Raw genomic sequence first — 21,841 nt, 5'->3', positions numbered from 1 at the left:
CTTGACTTTCAAAATGCTGTTCCCAAGGTTTGCTTTCTTTTTTTTAACCAGCCCCAGATGAGAGTTACATCGGCTCACCGACACCGGGAGCCGTGACTCAAGCAAACACCGCACGGCCCGTATCTATCCGAATCTCAATTTGCATGGTAAACAGTGGTCTAAGTAAAAGCATCATGGGGGAATGGCAGGGGGCATGTTTATTAATGCGCTGAGCAAATTAAAAATTCATTAACGGCAGAGGGCAGATGTCACCAACACCCTTGTGGGAGTTTTTTTGATTTTTCCGCTTTTCGACACACACGGCGCAGAGGAACGGTTTTCCAATTATCCGTGTTTGTTTTGCTCTCGACTGAATCTGTGTAGTGCGACTTTCAACACTTTGATCAGCACATGAACTGTTCTGTCCCAACAACAACAAAAAAAACCACATAACAGAAACATTTAATCCCAATATGACATCATATGAAATACCATAAGAACATATTATACAATGTATATGTAACATATGCATTATATATTAAATACACTCACTTTATTAGGTACACAATCTAGTACCGGGTAGGACTACCGTTTGCCTTCAAAACAGCCTGCATCCTTTGCATCGTGGATTCAACAAGGTGCCAAAACATTCCTTGGGATTTTGGTCCATGTTGCCTGAATGTTGAATGGTGTCACAGTTCCTGCATATTTTTCAGCCACACATTCATGCTGCGAACCTCCTGTTCCATCTCGTCCCAAAGATGCTCTATTTGATTGAGATCTGGGGGCTGTGCAGGCCATTGGAGTAAACTGCAAGTCACTGTCATGTTCATGGAACCAGCTTGAGATGATGTGCGCTTTGCGACATGGCACGTTATCTTGTAGCAGCTATCCATTTGAAAAATGGTAGTCCGTGGCCATAAAAGGATGTGCACGGTCAGCAACAATGCATGGGTATGATGTGGCATTCAAATGATGCTCAATTGGTATTAAGGAGCTTAATGTGCCAAGAAAACATTTTCCACACCATTACACCACCACCACCAGTTTGCAGCATTCACAAGGCAGGATGGACCCATCGCTTCATGCTGTCTACGCCATGTCTGACCCTACCATCTGCATGTTGTAGCAGAAATCTAGATTTGTCTGATTTGTCAAGCAACGCTTTTTCAATCTTCAATCGTCCATTTGCGGTCACTTGCCCACTGTAGCCTCATCTTGCTGGTCTTAGCTGACAGTAGTGGAGCCCGGCATGGTCTTCTGCTGCCGTAGCCCAGGTACTGTACATTCTGAGAAGCCCTACTGCACTCTGCACTGCACTTTTGTAAAAAAAAAGCTGTTATTTGAGCATTTGTGGAACAAGTCTGTCTATTCGTCTCTGACCTCTCTCATTATCAAGGTTATTTCGCCCCACAGAACTGCCGATCGCTGGATGTTTTCTGTTCATCGCTTCTTTCTCTGAAAAGACCGAAGTGCGTAAAAATCCCAGGAGTGCAGCTGTTTCGGAGACGCTGGAACCACCACGTCTGGAATCAACAATCATACCGGTCAAAGTTTTTTAGGTCACATCTTTCCCATCCTAATGTTTGCTTGAACAAAAAAACCAAACCCACCATGTCTGCATGCTTTATATATTGTGTTACAGACACATGATTCACTGTTTGGAGGAGCAGGCTATTTGATTTTAACAAGCAGGTGTACCTAACTACATGGCTGGTGAGTCCATGTATAAGTATATTTGTCATACACTTTTATATGTTTTCATATGAGGCATCAACAGCTCATTTTAAAAAAATAAATATATATATATATATATATATATATACACACACACGCATAATATGTGGATATGTACAATATGCAAATTTATATTGTTGGCCCTATTTCAAAGGCAGAGAATGCTATCAGCTTATGCTAATTTGAAGAATGCGTGAGATACACAAGCAGCACGTTCTTCTGGCACAGCCGCAAGGGCGTGACCCCTCCTACTCCCAGCGAGAGGCGGCGCCGGTGGAGCTCTAATTCGGCGGAGCCCGGGGGGGGCCGCCGGGGCGCCGCAGGGTCGGCATCGCCGCGCTTCTCCTGCGCTCCCTCTGCCCCCCACCCCGCGCCCTCCGCGCAAACCTCATAATCTACTCCGGAACCTTCCAGATAACACCGCCTGTGGACACAGTTACACTGCGCTAACACGCCCACCTCTCCCCCCCCCCCCCCCCTTCCCCTGATACCGCCACTTACACACAGCTGCGCTTTTCCCACCAATCAAGGCCCCCCCCCACGCTAAACGCGGCAGCGCATGCCAGGGAGAGGTCGTTCAGAACATCGGCGTGAACATGCGAGATGATGTCAGACTGATTGTCAGTGCGGGGTGATGTCACTCCGATGACCCCGTTTGCTGCTGATTACCATTCACTTGTTTTTGTTTGTTTCTTATTTGTTTTTTGTTTTTTTTTGGTCTTAATTTCATTTTAAATCTTAACTCACTCGCTCCTCCTGTACTGGAAGATGCTTAATGCAATTGAACAAAAAAAAAAGCATATAAACATGATAATAAAAAAGAGATACGGAACAGAGCCTTACAGACAACATTTCATATGCTAATTAACTTAGGGGGCCCCAACTGTCTCCCGCGACGCCGGGAAGTATGAATGCAGTCTTATTTTCCACCAGCCCAAGGACCTTCAGATACATCATTAAACAGTGGACTTCATACATCATACATTACACGTACAGTAAGTGTGTAGCCCTGGGGGGGGGGGGGGGGGCAAGCGCATACAAACATAAAACAGTTGGGAAAGCAATAAATAACAATCTGTGACACGGCGTTGTGCTTTCCGGACTCGGCGCGCTACAAAAAACACACCGGGCTTCGACTGAAGGATGGCTTTTCATATCTTCAGCGGGAGCGGAGTTATGGATGACCCGGCCGCGATGGGAAATTATGCTCCAGATCTCCGCTCGCTTTCCTTTTTTTCCTTTTTTTTTTCTTTAAAGGGGATAAGTGTCACCGCGCACGGCCGTAAAGATGCAGCGCGTCGTGGGTAAGCTCCGCTTTCGCGCCGGGGCGGCCACAGCCGAATCGTTATCGCAGCGCTCTTGTTTATTCCTTTTAGCGTCTAAAAAAAAAAAAAAAAAAACAGGCCATTTTTTTTTTCTTCGCTAAAGTTGCTGAACAAAAAAAAAGATAAGAGGAAAGAAAAGAAATTGGTGACAGGCATATTAATGTGTATAAATGGCTGGTGTGGGTCCCTCTAATTGACTTTATTTGCTTTAAATGACTTACAGCAAACTCTTGGGAAAAAGGCAGTTTTTATGTGGAGATGCACACCCTGGTTGGGGAGAGGGGGCATGAATGTCAATGGTCCCTGGTTCCTCTGCCAAAGGCGGGGGGGTTTAGGGGGTGGGAGGTGCTGAGGGGGTGTAATCTATCCCCCTGACCCCTGTGTATATTATTCCTCATTAGCTGCTCCCCCTTAATCACGAGAGGAATCTGCATCCAGACCCGGGTCATAAAGACAGCTTATGTAAGGCGCCGCGCGGGCCGTACAGCAGCCGTCACCAACGCACAAAAGCATGCCGCTGTTCTCGCGGTTCGCTAATTGTGTATTGATTTTGGCACGCACGGAAAAAGCATTCAAAAACGTTAGCGAAAACACTGTGAGTCGCGCTGAACGCTGGAGTCAAATAACGGAAGACAATGCACGCTTGCTTCACATATGAACGCTCTAAACATTTCAAAATTTACAGAGGTATTGGCTAATATATGCCAGCAAGTAAATGCAATATAATTGGTACATATTTTCTCAGGTGTCCAGGTGGTGAATTTCAATGCAAAAAAGAAGAAGAAGAATGTGTGATTGCTTCGCCGATCCACTAGACCTTTTCCTGTAAAACCTTAATTCTCAGCCAATTTTAATAACTTCAGGGAAATTATTTCATATAAAAAGAGCTTGACCCAAAAGAGTTTAGCTTAATGCTGAGGGCAGCATCTCCTGCTAACTGTTCTCTGAAGAATCCCGTGCAAGCATTTGACGCGACACCAGAAAGCGGATCTGTAGCTGCGTGGGCATTTGACATGCCAGCGCTTCCAGGAACCTCCACCGTTTCCCTCCCATGGTACACTGGGAGGGGGGGGGCGAGGAGTGTGGGGTGGGGCCTCTGGACCCTCGTTAATCAGCGGGTAAGCGACCGCGCCGTCGCCGGGACGACGCGACGCCCTCTCGGCCGGGGGGGGGGTAGGCGGCGCACCGCGGCGTGTACCTGGCCCCGCGAACATGTGGCGGCGCCGCGGCGGCGACGTACAGATGTTGCGGTAAACGCTCTTGACAGGACGGCTAATTTACCCTTGGGCTGCCGTCGCCGCGGGAACCGGGGGAGAGCATCGCGGCAGATGGGCCCTAATTGGAAAGGATGTGCGCAGATGCCTTTCCCGGCCCGAGATGGATTCATCGCGTCGCCCCTAAATTAGCTGATGGAGGGATTGTTTGTTTGGAGGTAATTAGGCAGAAATTTGTTTTCATTTGCTTCATCACGCCGCGATTGATCTAATCACGCAGCGAGGGCCTCCAGGAAGCCAAGTTACCCCCCGCAAAACAGGACCCACGTACTTCTGGGATCCTGAGAAATCAAAGCTCCTCGCAGCCTAAGCCTCTGCCCACGCCTGTGATGCTCCTAAGAGTGCTCCTGTTTAGTCTCAAATTACAAACAGCAGCATTACAAACACATTACTAAGCTACCGTTATCATGCTACTACTGCTGCTGCTACTACTGCTGTTGTCATACTACTACTACTGCTGCTGCTGCTGCTACTACTACTACTGTTATCATACCAGTACTACTACTAATACTGTTATCATACCAGTACTACTACTAATACTACTACTGTTACTGTTATCATACCAGTACTACTACTACTTCTTACGTACTACTCCCTACTGCTACTACTGCTGTCTCGCCTGCTACTACTACTACTCACTACTACTACTACTACTACTGCTGCTGCTACTACTGCTACTACTACTGTTATCATACCACTACTACTACTAATACTACTACTGTTATCATACTTCTACTACTACTACTACTACTGCTACTAATAATAATAATAATAATACATTGTTTTCAAATGTTTGGCAGCCACCTTGGTGATGCAAGGCAGCTATTATGCACCAGAAAGCTCACCACACATCAGCTTTTGTATTTTTCAATTACATAATAATTTCTAATTATTGTCACAGGGAGCTGGGGGCATATGCCAGTATCCTGTGTCGATTGCTTTCATTATAAACACATTTTGGCCTTTGCTTTGGGACAGGTACAGATTTTCCATGATGGAAACATCAAAGAAGTGTTTCTTTCATCAGTAACATGGTACAAAAATCAGAGTAATAGTTTTACATTACTTCTGTGATTGGTTTGGCATCATATATCAACTCCTATGTAAAATACTGAAGCATGCAATGCCATTGAGAATCTGCCATCCTGTTATCCTAAGATGGTGGAAGTTTCATTCAAGAAACATATGGAACCTAATCTAGCTCATGCAAGAGTACAACTTACAAACAGAATGCAAACCCTAACAACAGCAGCCAGAGCACGTGCTTAGCTCCATGTGGTTTTCTAAAAGCTTTAGATGTGCTCTTCGGTGGTTGGGTGGAAGGATTATCTATCTTTCCTCAAACAGAATGTTGTTAAAATTACACAATCCTGTCAGTGTTCTTACAAATGAATGTTATGTAAAATAACACAATCAGTGTTATGGCTGGGTTTTGCATGGGGAATTGGTTGACAGTTTAAGTGAACTGCATTAGAAACATAAGGATAAATATACGCTCAAGTATTATATAACTCAACCGAGAATATAAAATGCACTACATGAACAAAACTGAAAAAATACTGTTTAAAATCGCTGCTGAGAGAAAGGCATGTTGTAAACAAGCAGATACTACATGACATCTTAACCCAAATCACCTGAGCTTAATTGTCCATCCTGAACTGAGCATGATGCTGTCGTATACATTTGTCACATGACATGCTTACAGTACACTCAGACACCCATACATTGTGGTGACAATGCTTGCGATCCTTTCTTTGTTTGTGATTACTGAGTGGAACCGGTGACAGAGGAGTCAGTTAGAGGTGTCTATTTGTGTGGATTTTTTAGAAGCACTGCACAGTAGTACTTTAATGATTATAGCCACAGACCTGGAGTTCATCCCTTACAAAAATTCACGCTCAAAAACCACTTGTGTCAAAAACCACATGGTAACACTCAACACGTCTACATGTATATAAAAAATAATTTAAAGTATAAGATGAGAGCGAGAAAAGGTAATCTTTGCTATTTCAAGTCACATGTTTTGTTTTCACGTGTGGAAATGTCCAGTTCATATGTGACATTTTCTTTTCACAAGTGAATACTTTAATTAAGGTGTGAAAATGTTAAATTCACATGTGGAATTGTGATTTTTTACATGTGAAACGGCACATTTCATATGATTTTTGACTTTGCATTTACATGCAACTTTGGCATGACATCAGCTGATAAGAGATGCAAACATTACTTTTTTTTTTACAAGCAGTTTGGTGAGTAAAGTGACCATAAAACTGATTTGCCAACCTGTGCTTTTGTGAAGAACGTGTATTATTTAGACTGCTTGCAAGCCAAAGTTAAGGACATACATTGATCAAACCCAGACCATACATTATTTATCCTCAATAGCACCTTAAGTTGTAAGGAAAGACTTAGAAGCAATAGGACTAATCTACATGGCACACAAGCCAAAGATCTCACAGTCAGAGAATTATCTAGTCTTAGTTAGCAGTCAGGAGAAAGATAAATATTCAATAAATAACAGAAAGGTTGAAGCCTTATCCAGCCTTGTCATTTTATTATAAGTACAAAGAGTGTAAATGCCCTAGCATATTCACTAGCACTTCAATGAGTCAGGATCTCCAGTGAAGAAGACTGATGAACAAAGCCAGCTGTATTTTCAATGCTTCTGTATCTTCAGCGAAGAAGAACAATTAACAAAGCAAGCTATAGTTTTTAAAGTGGACCATTTGTGCTTCATTGCAAAATGAGGGAGATTACATGCGGCAGCTTTGAATTTGAAATTATGAATAATATTAGATGAAAGGCATTAAATCAAAAGAGAATGACAGTGTATACTTTTCACTAATTTGACTGATTCCCCTGAAAAAAAGGGTAGAATTTCCAAACAAAGTCGTGCTTGCCGGAACAGTGACACAGCCTAAAAAGTGAAATTCAGAACAAGGGAAAGGACAGACTCTCCTTGTTTGAGATGGAGCCAATCAGTCCAACAAACTAAAGCACTTACTGTAGAGGGGACCTGGGCTATCAAGGGAGCGAAGACTCTCAGCCGTACAAATGGAGTCAATCAACATTTGACCTGAACTGAACAAATAAATGTAAGGGTTACTTTTATACTCTACAATTCTGCAAGATCGGCAATCACCAAAATGTGCTCCCCAGAGTATGTCCATGATGTTACAAAAATGATAATAAAAATAGGTGTGAAGGAAAAATGCCGATTAAATGCTGGGCAAATGAAGTACAAAATGTTGACTAAATCCAGTCAATGATGTCTATCCTTCTGTGACTTTAACATTCATTTTTCTTTCTCCAGTCTTAATTTCAAGACCCATCATCACCTATGCTGAAACTTACACTACTAGTGACTTTTAACAAAAATAAAATAAATAATATTTTTGAAAATAGTTTCACTGCAACATATTTTTTTCTTCCAAGGCACGTGTATTATATCAAAAAATAAAATAAAATATTTAAACTTTATTTCTGCTAGGTCTCAGGAGGATATGGAAAGCTCAAGGCTGAATTTGTTGAAGTTTTTTTTTTTTCATCTTCAACACGAAGTAGAGGAAGAGGAACATAAATAATTCTCTTCACCAACTGAGTCAAACAAAAATATTTAATATTTAAGTTAATTTGCACTAGGCTTGAGTGTAAAATGTTAATTAATCTTTCACCTTACTGATTTAATGTGTGTAATAGGAGAGATTTCCAGGCCTCAGATTCCCCTTTGTTTTTCACAGATACAGAAGTAATTATTAGCATTTTTTTCTAAGATCACTGTTGCGATCACTGTTGTGTATAAGAAGCAGAGGAAGCGGGAACATACAGTACTCGTATTATTCTAGAAATTTCTAAGGAAAATGGGAGCCGAGGTTGTTGAATACGGATTAATATTTAATTCTGTCTGAGCTCAGCTGAAGCGAAATGGCGTGCGGGCGAAACCGAGGGCTGAGATATATTGCCTCCTTGTTAAGGTCAACTGCGGCGACCAATCACTGCAAATGTCTCGTAAACAACACAGAGTGGCAATTCACCGGATTTATTTTGAGGGGCACTTCGGTGTGCGGTGAACATTCGTGTTGCCCCGCATGGTCGCTGCAGTAACGGTCTGCAGCGGTCGTAATGTTGCTTGCACAGCTGCGTGTGCGTGCTGTATGCGCGTGTGTGTGCGTCTGTCTGTGTGGGTGCGTGTGTGTGGGCGCGTGCTTGTGTGTGCATGCTTGCTTGTGTATGTGTGTGTATGCGGGCGCATGTGCGCGTACGTGTGTGCGTCTGTCTGTGTGGGTGCGTGTGCGTGGGCGCGTGCTTGTGTGTGCATGCTTGCTTGTGTTTGTGTGTGTATGCGTGCGTGTGTGTGGGCTTGTGTGTGGGTGCTTGTCTGTGAGTGTGTATGTGTGTGTGGAGGTGGCATGAGATTGATTTGGAGATATTATTGAAAGTGTTAAAAATGTTAATAGACTTACAAAGGAAAGTTAGTATTGCTGGCTTAATTCAGGTGAGGCAATGCTCAAAGTCTAGTGCAAAGGACTTGCCTCTATTGCAGCTGGCATCTCATCTCACTGAATGAAGACGGAATGATACATTTCATTTTAAATTGTCATATTTGTTCCATATATTTATTCTATGATTGAAACAGAATTCTCCTATTTATTCTATGATTGCAATATTTATTCTATGGTTGCAATTGCCATATGCAAAAGCCAATTTATATAAATTAAAAATACTTAAGATCCAGAACAATCACTTATTCTACTTACATTAGAAGTGTTCATTAAGCCACAGGATACACATGTATACTTACTTTTACCAAACTTCTAAACAGAAATTTCCTTTTGATATAAAGTATCATCTAAACATGAGACCTTGAAAACTGCCATGATGTGTTTGTTCTGTGATGGATAGTCACATCTTGTTCACTTCCAGTTGAAAGTTCACAAAATGGCCGCATGGTTGATTGGTTAAGATGGAAATTGCCAGGTCTTTTGTTGTCCAGTATCTCTCACTGACAACATTTAGGTAGCCAGTGAGAAATATTGTTTTCGCAATGTTTGTGGAAACTACAACTGAGGAGCCCCTACCTGACTTAATTTCACCCCCCACTCCTGCCCGTACCCCTGAGCCAAAGCAAATACTGTACTTCCACTCCTAGTGCTAGCCAGAATACGACACAGCCCAGGTTTGAACCAGCGATATCTTTTCCTCCAGTCCCAGCATCCAATAAATCATGAAGACAAACATCTTTTCCGAGGAGGCATGGGGCTCCCAAGTGGTAGTGGAAACATTTTGAGGTTGAATGTCTGCTGATCTCATATCGGACTGTTATTTTTTGGCATGGCTAAGTGAAAGATATATTTTATTGTATTTATTTTTCTGACCAGATAATCGGTCAAATTGTTGCATTGTGAGTTAATAATCAACACAGCTTCATTTCTGAGATGATTACGAAAAATAGTTGAAAGATCTAATTCTAATGTATTTACTTCTGCGTAGAAATTTGGTCTGCTTAAAAAATGTTTTTATCCTTGTTTAAAAAAAAATCTAAGTAAAAAAATCCATTAAAAAACAAACATCAAAGAACAATTTTCAGTATATATGTATAAAATGAAATTAAATATATGAAATAATTTCATGAAATGAAAACATAAACAGGCCTGTGCTTGGTGCCCGAGTGAAAGCTTGCTCACGGTATGCGTGTTTAAGTGTGTTCAGACGTCAGCCTAGCGTGGGGGAAGTGTGTTGTGAGGTTAGAAACTGCGTGGGTGGAAATGAATCTAATTACCGCGATCGAACCGGACCGACCACCGTCCGCGAGCGAACTGAGGAACGCGGCCGTGGAGCAGACCGCCCGCGATGCAAATCCCGCCGCGCTCATCGGCACGTCCGCTAGCCGCGCCCGCGGAGCGCCCGCCCCAGCGATAATGGAGATAAATAAATAAATAAATACGCAGATCAATGCCGCCTAATCTGCGGTGAGCGGCGAGGGCCACTCCGGCCGCCATTTAACAAGCGCGTTCCCAGCATGCCTCAGTCCGGCTGATCGGAGCGCAATCTGCGGGGATCTAAGGCTCGAGCTCCCCCGAATGCATCAATTTGTGGGCGGGGAGCGTCTTGAATATTAAGTGACGTTTCTGCTTTGCCGCTAGCTGCACTGTGCGCACATGAGCTTTATATTTTGAATCATTCAACTATGTCATATGGAAAAAGAAACTATGTAAAAATGTGTAAGTGCTTTCAGGGTCATGCATGTGGTTATTCATAATTATTCAAACGCAACTATGCCATTCTGAATATGACCACTGAGAAATTAATATGCATTATATGTCTATAATATGCAACGTCATACCTTTTTTTATTTATACTGATATTCACAGAAGAAATTAATTTCCAGTTCATCTGTCAATGTACGTGTCCTTGCCAGTGACTGTTTGATATTTTGCTTTTTTTTTTTTTGGATGTTTAGGCCAAATAGAGAAAACAAGTTTAAAAAAAAAAAAAAAAAACAAGGGAGCTTATTTGAAAATTTAAACTTTATAAAACATTTAACATATTTCATCAGATGTAAACGTGTATGCACGGATGTTTATTTGCATGTAAACTCACAGAGAGCTGTCACTGAGGCAATGCACGAATGTATGACAACCCATCAAAATATTGGTATGGCCCACCAACAAAATGAAGAGAAATGCCACCTGTGAGGGGGACATTTTCACATGATTGGCTTTTTTCACGTGAATGACAATTTCCACATGTGAACAGAAAATAGAATAGGTTACTTTTTTCCACTCTAATCTTATAAATTTGATTATTTTTATAGTTCACATGTGTACACTGTACATGTACAGAGTGTTCGCATGTGGTTTTTGAACATGATTTGAACATTGAATGTGATTTTTTCATAAGGGAAAGATCACACACTGCAGTTGCTCCTCCCACAGCAGTTCAAAGGTCAATGCTGCCCAATCAGGGGCTCAATTAACACCTGAACCTGACGCCAATAGTAGTACATACCGGGCAGAATTATTACGTACGTGGACTGAGAGAATGTAACCAGGGACAACCGAGGCGGAAACTGCTATTGCACCCCCGAGGGTGTTCGGACCACTTATTTTGAAAACTCAGGAAGTAAGACAATGTACGGTACAACCAAACCAGGATCCGTATGTCTGAGTCACCATTCATTAAAGGATACATGATGCCCCCCCCCCCCCCACCCACTTCCTTGTCTCTTTTCTATACTACCCACCATGAGACAATGCTAAGAAGCCCTGGTCAGAAGCAATCTTCAAGTTTAACAAAAATGCTTTCAAAGCACAAAAAAATATGCGAAAGTCAAGCGTGTCAAGTTTTACAGTGCTACATTCAGAGTCAAACACTCACATTTAAATACGTGTATATAGATTCTGGGATTAAAAGCGGGTGGTAACCCGGTTTTCCTGGTGACGGTGAAGGATTAGGGCAAACACAAGCAGGGAAGGGTTTGGGGTTCAGAGTTTGGGTGTGGGGGGGAGGGATCAAACGCGTTAAAGTTTTGAGATGGCGTTACGAGCCCTCGCGCTGCCATCTGGATGCCTGGACGGGCTCGTCTATTTAAAGCCTGTCGCTCCGGCGGGACAGAAGTGCTGAGGCAGCGCTCTACCCAGCGCCGCTGCGCCCGTTCCGCTACCCGCCGCCACGGCGGTCCCACGGCGTTTTCAGTCCGAGCTGTTAGCGTGAGCGTTAGCTCATTTCTCCAGAAACACCGTTTCGGCACGGTCAGCAACCACCAAACTGAACTCGCCAAACCGGGTTTGTGAAGTAAAAACAATCACTACGCATTTAGTCAAAATTAAGGGCAAATGTTGCTTGAATTCATACCTAGAGCAAGAACATACCGGCCTGGATTCAGTCAACATTTGGCTAGGCTCACAGTTGTCTGACTCATCATTAAACTATTAAACTATTGAGTTTCATTTTGTCATGTCTCATGCTATAAGAATCACTGCTGAAATAACATCTGTAACACAATTGCTGTATCCAGGAACCTTAACAGGTTAAATGTGAATGAAAAAAATAATAAAAATTGACCAACACTGGATCTGTTGATTTTTAAAAAATCAGGGAGACTATGTTTGACTAGTGGAGTTCTGAGGCATGTTGGATCAACAGAACTGCGGTACGAGAAGACCAGTTTCAACCAGCAGAGTTAACAGTATCAGGAGAGAGAGATTACCAGCAGAGCTACAGTATCAGGAGAGAGAGAGTACCAGCAGGTCTACAGTATCAGGAGAGAGAGAGTACCAGCAGGTCTACAGTATCAGGAGAGAGATACAGCCTACAGTATCAGGAGAGAGAGAGTACCAGCCTACAGTATCAGGAGAGATAGAGTACCAGCACAGCTACAGTATCAGGAGAGAGAGTACCAGCACAGCTACAGCAGCAGGAGAGATAGAGTACCAGCACAGCTACAGTATCAGGGGAGAGAGTACCAGCACAGCTACAGCAGCAGGAGAGATAGAGTACCAGCACAGCTACAGTATCAGGAGAGAGGTACAGCACAGCTACAGCAGCAGGAGAGAGCGTACCAGCACAGCTACAGTATCAGGGGAGAGAGTACCAGCACAGCTACAGCAGCAGGAGAGATAGAGTACCAGCACAGCTACAGTATCAGGAGAGAGAGTAACAGCACAGCTACAGCAGCAGGAGAGAGAGTACCAGCACAGCTACAGTATCAGGAGAGAGAGTACCAGCACAGCTACAGCAGCAGGAGAGAGAGTACCAGCACAGCTACAGTATCAGGAGAGAGAGTACCAGCAGTGCTACAGCAGCAGGAGAGAGAGTGTGAGGTGGGGCTCACCGATGAGGATCAGCACGCAGACCAGCAGCGCGATGAGCGCCCCGGGGCTGAGCGTGGCGGTGATGGCGTAGGCCGTGGCGTTGCAGGACTGGATGGCGCCCTCCGTGTCGCAGCCGCACACGTGGATGGTCAGCGTGCCCGTGCTGCTGAGGGCCGGGGGCCCGCTGTCCACCACCAGGATGGGCAGCAGGTACACGTTCTTCTCCTGCCTGTTGAAGCCCGCCCGCTGGGTCCTAATGCCCGCCGTGTTGTCTGTGGAAACGGAGGAAAGGGCAATCGCTTGAAACCCGGCAAAATGAATTCAATAGAAAATAATTAAATGAAAATGCTCAAATTTAATCGAATAAACCGTTTAACTTGAAAACCAATTTTGTGCTTCTAATCATAAAAACAAAAAGTGGGTAGGGCTCACACTCACACTCAGTTTGATGGCAGATGGAGAGAGCCAAGTTGGGAATTTAGCCAAAATTTAGAACACCAAGGAATGCCTTACTCTTTGAAAGAAGTGTTGTGGGATCTTTAGTGACCACGGGGACTCAGGACCTTGGGTTAATATCTCATGTGGGAAATGGCATCTCCTACAGCGTCCCCATCAGTGCACTGAGGCATTAGGGTTCAGAGGGAAGATCGCCCCCTACTGGCCCACCAAAACCACTTCCAGCAGAAACTTAGTTTTCCCAGGTGGTCTCCCACCCAAGTAGCCTACTAACCACACTTTCTTAACTTCAGCACTTGGGGGGCACCTGACCAATCAGCTAGGGTTGCCAGTGTGCTATGAGATGATTATCCCGGATGACTGAATCTCTCCCTTTCCTGGGTGATGCAAGAACTAATCTGTGCGCCTCGCATTTGGACTGCAGCAGCCCCTACTGCTCCACACCATGCTCAGCAGCCACAGCACATATATTTTTTAAGATTTAAATTTTGTTTTTTAAATGATTTTTTATTCACAGTTTTGGCCCTGTCCTGCCGGGATTCGTAGGTCTACTGCAGGACAACGTCGGTAATGTATTTTTTTTTATCATTGCACATCAGTGATTTCAGCGGCCGATTCGCAAGGAAAAAGCCTTTCCCTATATTACTCCCCAAAATTACTGAGGGGTGCATGTCTGATTGGCTGTTCCAGGGTGAATTTGTCACGCATTCCTACCAGGGAAAAAATAAATTTAAAATGACAACACACGTGTAACCCTATACAACTAAAATAAGTTTGTATATATATATATATTTCTAAGACGTGCTGAAAAATGATACATTTGTGCCCAGTAAAAGTAGCTGACATGGCTGTTCCGGGCCTGAATAAAATTACTGAATTACTCCGGTAAAAATTTAACCACCTGACCTCCTAGTGAAACTAATCCTGTCCGTACAGGCCTTTGAAACGTCGTGGAACCGCTCTTGTACGTTGCATTCCAAGATACTGGTTAGATATCACAAGATACATTCTGTAATGCAGCAGTACCGTTCCCTCTGCCACGTCTTGCGCTTCATCTATGACAAATGTCGACTAGACGTCTGACTAAGCAGAGCTCGGAGGAAAAAAAAAGCTCTGCGTCTGACAGAGGCTGCGTTTTGTAGACACTCTCCACTCCGCCAATCCCTGCTTGGCGGGTCACGAAAAAAAAAAAAAAAAAAAAACTTACTTCAGCAAGCATCTATTCAACGAAAACGGAAAGAAAACACCATCAAATTACCGCAGGAAAGCCCGGCGCCGTTTGCTGTTTACCCCAAAAATGGCCGCGGAGGCACTCGAACTTGCGCAGACGAATGCATAAAACGCGCGGAGGAGACGTTGACAAATAGAGTGAAAATTGTAGTTACAGTTGATGGAATCTCATATTAGGGACCCCGCAATCCATCACGGGGAGCATACATCACTGTCGGCCGAGCGGCTGCATCTCAGAGGCACGTATTCATCATGCTTCCGCCGCCGCTCGCGTCGGGGACCGCCGCTTAACATGGAGGCTCTTCGGCCTATCTTTTTGGCTGGACTTATCTTTTTGGCTGGACCGCAACAGCGGGGCCAGCCCCGAAAATGCGAATGTCTGTGACTGAGTGAGTGAGTGATGAAGTTACACCATCGGTCGGCCGAGTTATGAAGTCACACCATTGGTCGGCCGGTCCAGCCATATACTAGGTTTTGACCTGGTCTTCTTTTCCTTTTGCTACCTTCGTTTTTAAGAACTCTCCCTTTCACCTCATGTTTTAATTGCTCGGCATAAGACTTGGCTGCTCATAAGACTTGGCTGCTGCCCCCTCTCGCCCCAACACCCCAACACCCCAGCCCCTGCTTCCAAAATCGTCCAATCGCTGATAGTGGTAAAAAACTACGTTCATCATAGCTTTATTTAATTTTTTGGGATGTATGTTCCCCGCAGCGAAAGTCTGCCCTATTAGGAAAACACATGCAGATTAATTAAGATAAACAAGCTGAGAAAACTATTGAAATGGAAGACACAAAGGGAATACTAATACTTTACTGCTGACAATGATGAAAGACGGTTATCATATTTATATGCGAATAGGATAAAACAATTTTCGTTAACAAGCACACAAACAAGCACACACACACACACACACACACAATCTGCCATTTTTTTCAAACATTTTACCGTCAGTACCAATGGGGGAAAAAAGATAAATAAGCATTTTCACAAGAATAAAATCAGTTTCTTCAACCTCATTTTCTCTTTCTGTGATTCAATTAAAATTCTTGCCTTCATTTTGACTTTGACTTTAGATCAATAAATGCAAGTGTATTTTTTCCCGTTGTATGCATAATTTGGTGAGTTAATTTTGGTGTGAAGAACAAAACTTAAACTTAACTTATTTAAGTTTGAGTCAAACCCCTGGCCACTGTCTCTTTGCTCTATTACTTGTGTGATGCAAGAAGATTGATTTTTATAACAATGGGATAATAAAATCCACATCTCTGTATTCCTTTCAACATATGGTGCATTAGAAAACATGACAGAATGCACACAGTGAGATTTGTCATGCTACAGAAGTGCTACATACAAAATCAAACTAAATAGTAATCATAAGCCCTTAATGGTTTATAATGCAAGAATTGCAACACATACCAAAACAGGCTACATTGATAAACTGAAATTAATTTAAAAGTATTGATCAAAACTACCCAATAAATACAAAATTAATTATTAAACGGGTGGCTACTTCATACGGGAGTCTTGGCTTCGGTCGCACATGCATGCACACACAAACACACACAAACACGCATACTAACACACGCTTCTGATTATAACAATTTCACCACCTTGTCAAAATCACATAAGCTTGTAGCGTAATGATAAACACATCTTGTTTTTACCCAAGAATGACTGGGAACACAGTTGAAATGCAATTTAGGCTTAATAAGTGATTCATTAATTTAATTAGGCCCGTTCATTACCTCATTTATTTGCTATAAGTACACTACTTACAGATTATTAGAATAACACTTGGAAATACAGATTACACACACATCCACCCACACACACACACGCACATATGTTAGTGCATACGTAAGTGTGTGTGTGTGCAAGCGTGTGTGTGCATGTATGTGAGCACGTGCAAGCATGTGTGTGCATGTGTGTGTGTGTGTGTGTATTAAGAACTCTTTAATAAAGATTCAGAATGATGCTGCCTGAGGCTGTTTTTCACCCCTCCCCACAGAAATGGGCCCCTGCTGCTCCATGATCCTATCACACCCCCCCCCCCCCCCGCAGCCAGGCTACCCTCCATCCCATCCCCAACCGCAACCCCACCAATCCACACCATCCAGACTGCTCCGCTCAAACCTACGAATCGATCTAGCGTTAAAATGAAAACCCGACAGAAAATGTAAGCAATAAAGGAGAACTAAACGAAGCCGTTCTGTATCAAAAGAGAAAGAGGAAGTGTTCTCCGGTAGCACTTATCTTCTGCCGCTCGCCGTAGAATCGAAGACAGAGTTCTGGGTGACTTTAAAGAGCTTATTCAATGTAAGTGATTGAAATACACAGTGTCCTCAGGGTCCTCCATAGACCCAGGTGCGCTCAGAACCCTGCTGGTTTCTACAGCAGACGCTGTGTTGTGTAGATGAGCCTGCTCGCCGTCCCACGGGCCATGGTGTATTTATAGCCCCCACTGAGCACGGAGAGCTGAGGCAGAGACTCCGGGGAAATTCTGGTTTGTTACAAAGAGAAACTGTCCGGGCGCACCAGTCATTACCCAAAGGGAAATGCATATATGGATTAACTTGGCTAGAGACAACCGCATCTTACATAATGAAACACTTCCATGGGAGTCTGACACACACACACACACTCAGAATCCCCATATTTTTACAACTTTGTTTTCTGTACTGGGCAAACATTAGCCGTTTACATGCCCGGGGAAGCGTGTGGTGGTGATTTAAACAGAACCACAGACACAGAGCCCGACTGTGTTTGCACAAAAAAGAAACACGCTAAAAAAAAATAGGCCTCAGTTTATATAACACCAACATCCGAAAAACAATCACGCAACAGGCGTAATGGAGATTTACAGGTTTTGGGCTGGACTAAACCAACATTCGTCCTCAACTCTGACATCCAAATGAATGTGCTTTCTTCACAAATTCAATATGGCAAGTTCAGCTACAGTATAGCAAAAGACAATTTTGACATTTCTCCAAATGAACTTGCCAGGCTGTGTTTGTGAAGAAAATAAACACTTTTTGGAAGTAGAAGTTAACAATGGTCCAGAAAGTAGTAAAAAAAAACAATAACACCGTCATGGAGGTTAGCTTGAAAAACTTGAAAGGTTATATAAAGCAAGCTGTTTAACCATGCGAAATGTATTCACGTTTTCCATTGCACACCACAAAATGTGGTCAAGGTAGTTTGTGGCTGACCTATGACAAATGTTCTCCATTAAAGACACAGCCAACCAGCTGACTCCAGAGATGTTTCTATGGCAAGACGAACCAGGAGATACCCTGAAGGCTACAATTCTCCTTCCCAGGGAGATCCCGTGGCCAATAATGCCCTGTCTATGGAACTCCTGACCACATTCAGGATCCATTCAGCTCTGAGCGACACAGTACATGGCTGCCCTGAGAGCTAGTACTCCACTAACTATCTGCAGACAATAATGCAAACACCAGGCGCAGGGTACGTGTAATGCCCTGTTTTTCTACAGACCATAATGCTTCTACAAATCAGACAATGCAATCCTGGAAATGTAAACTGGAAATACTCCACTCTTATTTAAGATGAAAAGTAAATATGTACATCAGCATTCATGTCCTTATCCTCTACAATGTATATGAAGTGTTGCTGAAATGCTTGATGGGAACTGTAGTACAATGCCAAACCAGACCAGTTTTTGTTGCAAAACAGAATTTTTTAAATGTACATTTTGTATCATATGACAATGAATGCAGCTACATTTTGGTTAGAGTGCCACACTTAGTCACGGATTTAACTAATTGCAGTCAATCATTCCTTTAAAATCCCCTTAAACACAGATCTCCTTGCAGTATGTCATCCCTGTAACCTCATGCGATTAAGACTGCACTGGGATGACGTACGCGAACGCGTCTCTGAACCGCTCTTTGCCACTGCAATCCACACAGGGGTTAAAATGTAGAGCACAGGACCGGCACAAAACTTTTTTTTTTCCAGCACCACAAAAAAAAAAAAAGTTGAGGTTCGTCCTCATGTGTCAAACCTCAATGAGAGCGAATGCGATGCGAAGCGTGATGGCAGAAAACAAAGTGACAGATTGGAGCTGACAGGCTGACAAATGTGTCCATGGAATAGAAATATAGTGAAGGAAAAGGAGGTGAAAGAGAAAATAGAAAAAGATGGAATTTGGGGAGGGCGTGTGTGGTTATGAAGGGGAGGAAGGGGGGTTGGGGGATTGGGGGTTGGGGTGGACTGACTAAGGCTAGCGAAGGGAAATTCCACGTACACCCATAATAGAATACTTCATGGGTGTGTGTGTGTGTGTTTGGGGGTGGGGGGGGGGGGGGGTTATGCGCTTGAATGTGCAGAAAGCTCTGCAGGCACGTGGGGCCCCCACTTCCTCCTCTGACATTTCCTCGGCGCTACTTTCTGACATTTTCACTGCGTCAGATCAATCTCGATTTAGCCACATGTCACATCCAGTTATGTACACATCTCTAAAGAGCGACTTGCCAAAGATATAATGCTGTTTGGCTTTGATGGGGCCAACGTTTCTAAAAAGAGGGAGAGGGAGACAGAAAGAAAAAAACTGCAGGTGGCAGTGTCTGTGTAGTGACTGTGTAGTCACAACAAACCCATGTTGTGGTATAAACTTGACTATAAGTTTATAACGGGTTTGGTATAAATGTCATAAACGTAATGCTTGAGTTTGAAAATCTATTTAAATCTTGAATCTTGCATCACCTTGATAAATACATTTCACGTTCAAAGTGTAAAACCTTGACAGGTTTTTTGATCAAATTTTTCCGGATAATGCAGTGATTTTATTTCTTGGTAAAGGATGTTCCCTTGTGTAGACTTTCTTTGCTTAGTTCTGTCTATTGTATTCTCTAAACAGACAGACTAGTTCCACATTTTTTTTTGTCACATACAATAATTGTCTTTTAAAAAATTTTCATTTTCCGTCTCTGGTGGTCACATGAATGCACATTGCCTGCGCTACCGTTAAATGAACACCTCCTTTAGTAATACTGTCATTACAAATAACAAACTCAAAATGACGCAACTTTGTCAATGGCGAAACTGACAAATGAGACGCATCCCAATGTACCGAGGGAGGAAAAAAAATCCCTTTGAGGAGAAGCGGCAGAGTTGGGACACAGCAGATACAGCAGCGCCTCTTTACAGCGAGACTGAATCACCTTTGGATTCGTTCAGACACTACAGGTGCACTGTGCTCATTCAGAGCTGCAGACGGAGAGGGGAAAATTCAGGCGCTGATTACTTTGCACTTTCCAGGAGTCCCTTTTTCATTTATATTTTTTTGGTGTGTGTGCCGTTAATGCTTTTTTATTCTATTTTAAAAGTACACGGCACCACTGTATGTGACAATGGATGACCTTTCCAAATGTCATCCCCTTGACATTTGCAGATGCATTCAATTTCGGTCCTTTCCCTAATGAATTGTGATTGCAGGGCTGTCCGACCCCCCCCCCAGGCCCTGAAGGCTGACATGCCCCCGTCTGTATTACGGGGACACTAATTCCCGATTCGGTTTAATGAGGTGAAGAGGAGGACATTTAGGGGTTTGGCATCACAGCTCAAGATTCAACCTTTCGTTCAAGTATCTGATGAAATAAAATGTTGAAAAAAAAAAACAATAGTACATTTCTGTTGCGTATGATTACTTCAAAGTGAATTTCCTTGGGACTGCTGGGTGGGTCTTCCTGTTAAGGCACTGTTTTCAGTGTGTGGATGGGCTCTACAGTGAAGTTCCTGTTAAGGCTCTGTTCCAGTGTGTGGATGAGCTCTACAACCTGGTACCTGTTAAGGCTCTGTTCCAGTGTGTGGATGAGCTCTTCAGCTCGGTACCTGTTAAGGGACTGTTCCAGTGTGTGGATGAGCTCTACAGCCTGGTACCTGTTAAGGGACTGTTCCAGTGTGTGGATGGGCTCCACAGTTTGGCACCTGTTAAGGCACTGCTCCAGTGTGTGGATGGGCTCCACAGTTTGGCACCTGTTAAGGCACTGCTCCAGTGTGTGGGTGGGAGCTACAGCTCAGTATCAAATCCAGACTGTGTTAACACCAACTGTGACCAGCAGCTAAGCAGGATGAGAGGGACTCTGGGCCTCGCTGCTCGCTAGCGACCCCCACTGGCCAATGGGTGCGCCCACACCCACAGTCTTCCTCCGACTCGTCTCTGCAGAAGCATAACTTGCGGAACACGGTGTGAAAAGTAGCAGTGGCTTGACATCACGTTTCAGAGAGTTTGTGCGCATCTACGTTCTCTTGAACTGACAGTGGAGTATGCTGCCATGCGCATAATTATCTGTGTCATTAATCAAGACCCCCTGCCCCATTTGGATTATATCAGGTGAGATATCTCAGTTAACCCACAGGAGTATGGTCTTGTGCAAACGCTCATTGGAATGAAATGAATGGTTGTCGTAATATACTTATATACGGCAATGCTGAAATTCTGAAATGAATCCTGACCATGCTGCAGACTGGCTTGGAGTGTGGCTGGGCACCTTATTAAATCAACCGGGAGGGGGGCATGGGGGGGGGGGGGTGGTCAGTCTACAGAGCACTCAGCGATACCAGCGGTTTTTTGGACGCATCAGCTGCAAAGGAAGCGCAGCGTTCCCGTACCCCACCTGCGCAGCTCGGCTACTGGACCGTTAAGAAACGGCAGTTTATATTTTTGGATATTTCCTCTGAACAAAATTGCTCTTTAACGGCAAGAAACGCGTTCAGGCAACTTCCATCCATCAGTATTAGATACACATGCTTCAGCCACTGCTTTAGAAATCATAGATAATGTCTTCCCCACGGGGCAGTCCAGTTCATCACAAACCCGAGATCACTCACTCATCACTGGGAATTACAGTGGTGAATTGCACCTCTCTACAAAGCTGAAGGTTGAAGTGCGAGTTAATTTTGGTTTGTAAACCTATACTTCAGTCGACTCCTTATTATCTAGATCCACACAGAGATTCTCAGTAATGTGGCTTGGATGAACAGTGTCTAATTTTCTTAACG

The 21,841-nt window shown here is 43.6% G+C and overlaps 1 protein-coding gene across 2 annotated transcripts in view; it reads right to left on the bottom strand.

The window, feature by feature from the left end:
• The window catches only part of LOC135237931 (cadherin-22-like), a 250,008-nt gene that overhangs the window by 9,210 nt on the left and 218,957 nt on the right, over positions 1-21,841 (bottom strand). For both annotated transcript variants that reach the window (XM_064305498.1, XM_064305497.1), the window contains exon 12: positions 13,149-13,400. In XM_064305498.1, the coding sequence (XP_064161568.1) occupies positions 13,149-13,400 (252 nt within the window). The remainder of the gene's footprint in view (positions 1-13,148; positions 13,401-21,841) is intronic.

The sequence above is a fragment of the Anguilla rostrata genome, chromosome 13 (genome assembly GCF_018555375.3).
Source record: "Anguilla rostrata isolate EN2019 chromosome 13, ASM1855537v3, whole genome shotgun sequence".
NCBI lineage: Eukaryota > Metazoa > Chordata > Actinopteri > Anguilliformes > Anguillidae > Anguilla > Anguilla rostrata.
This window is presented reverse-complemented; position numbering and strand designations above follow the sequence as displayed.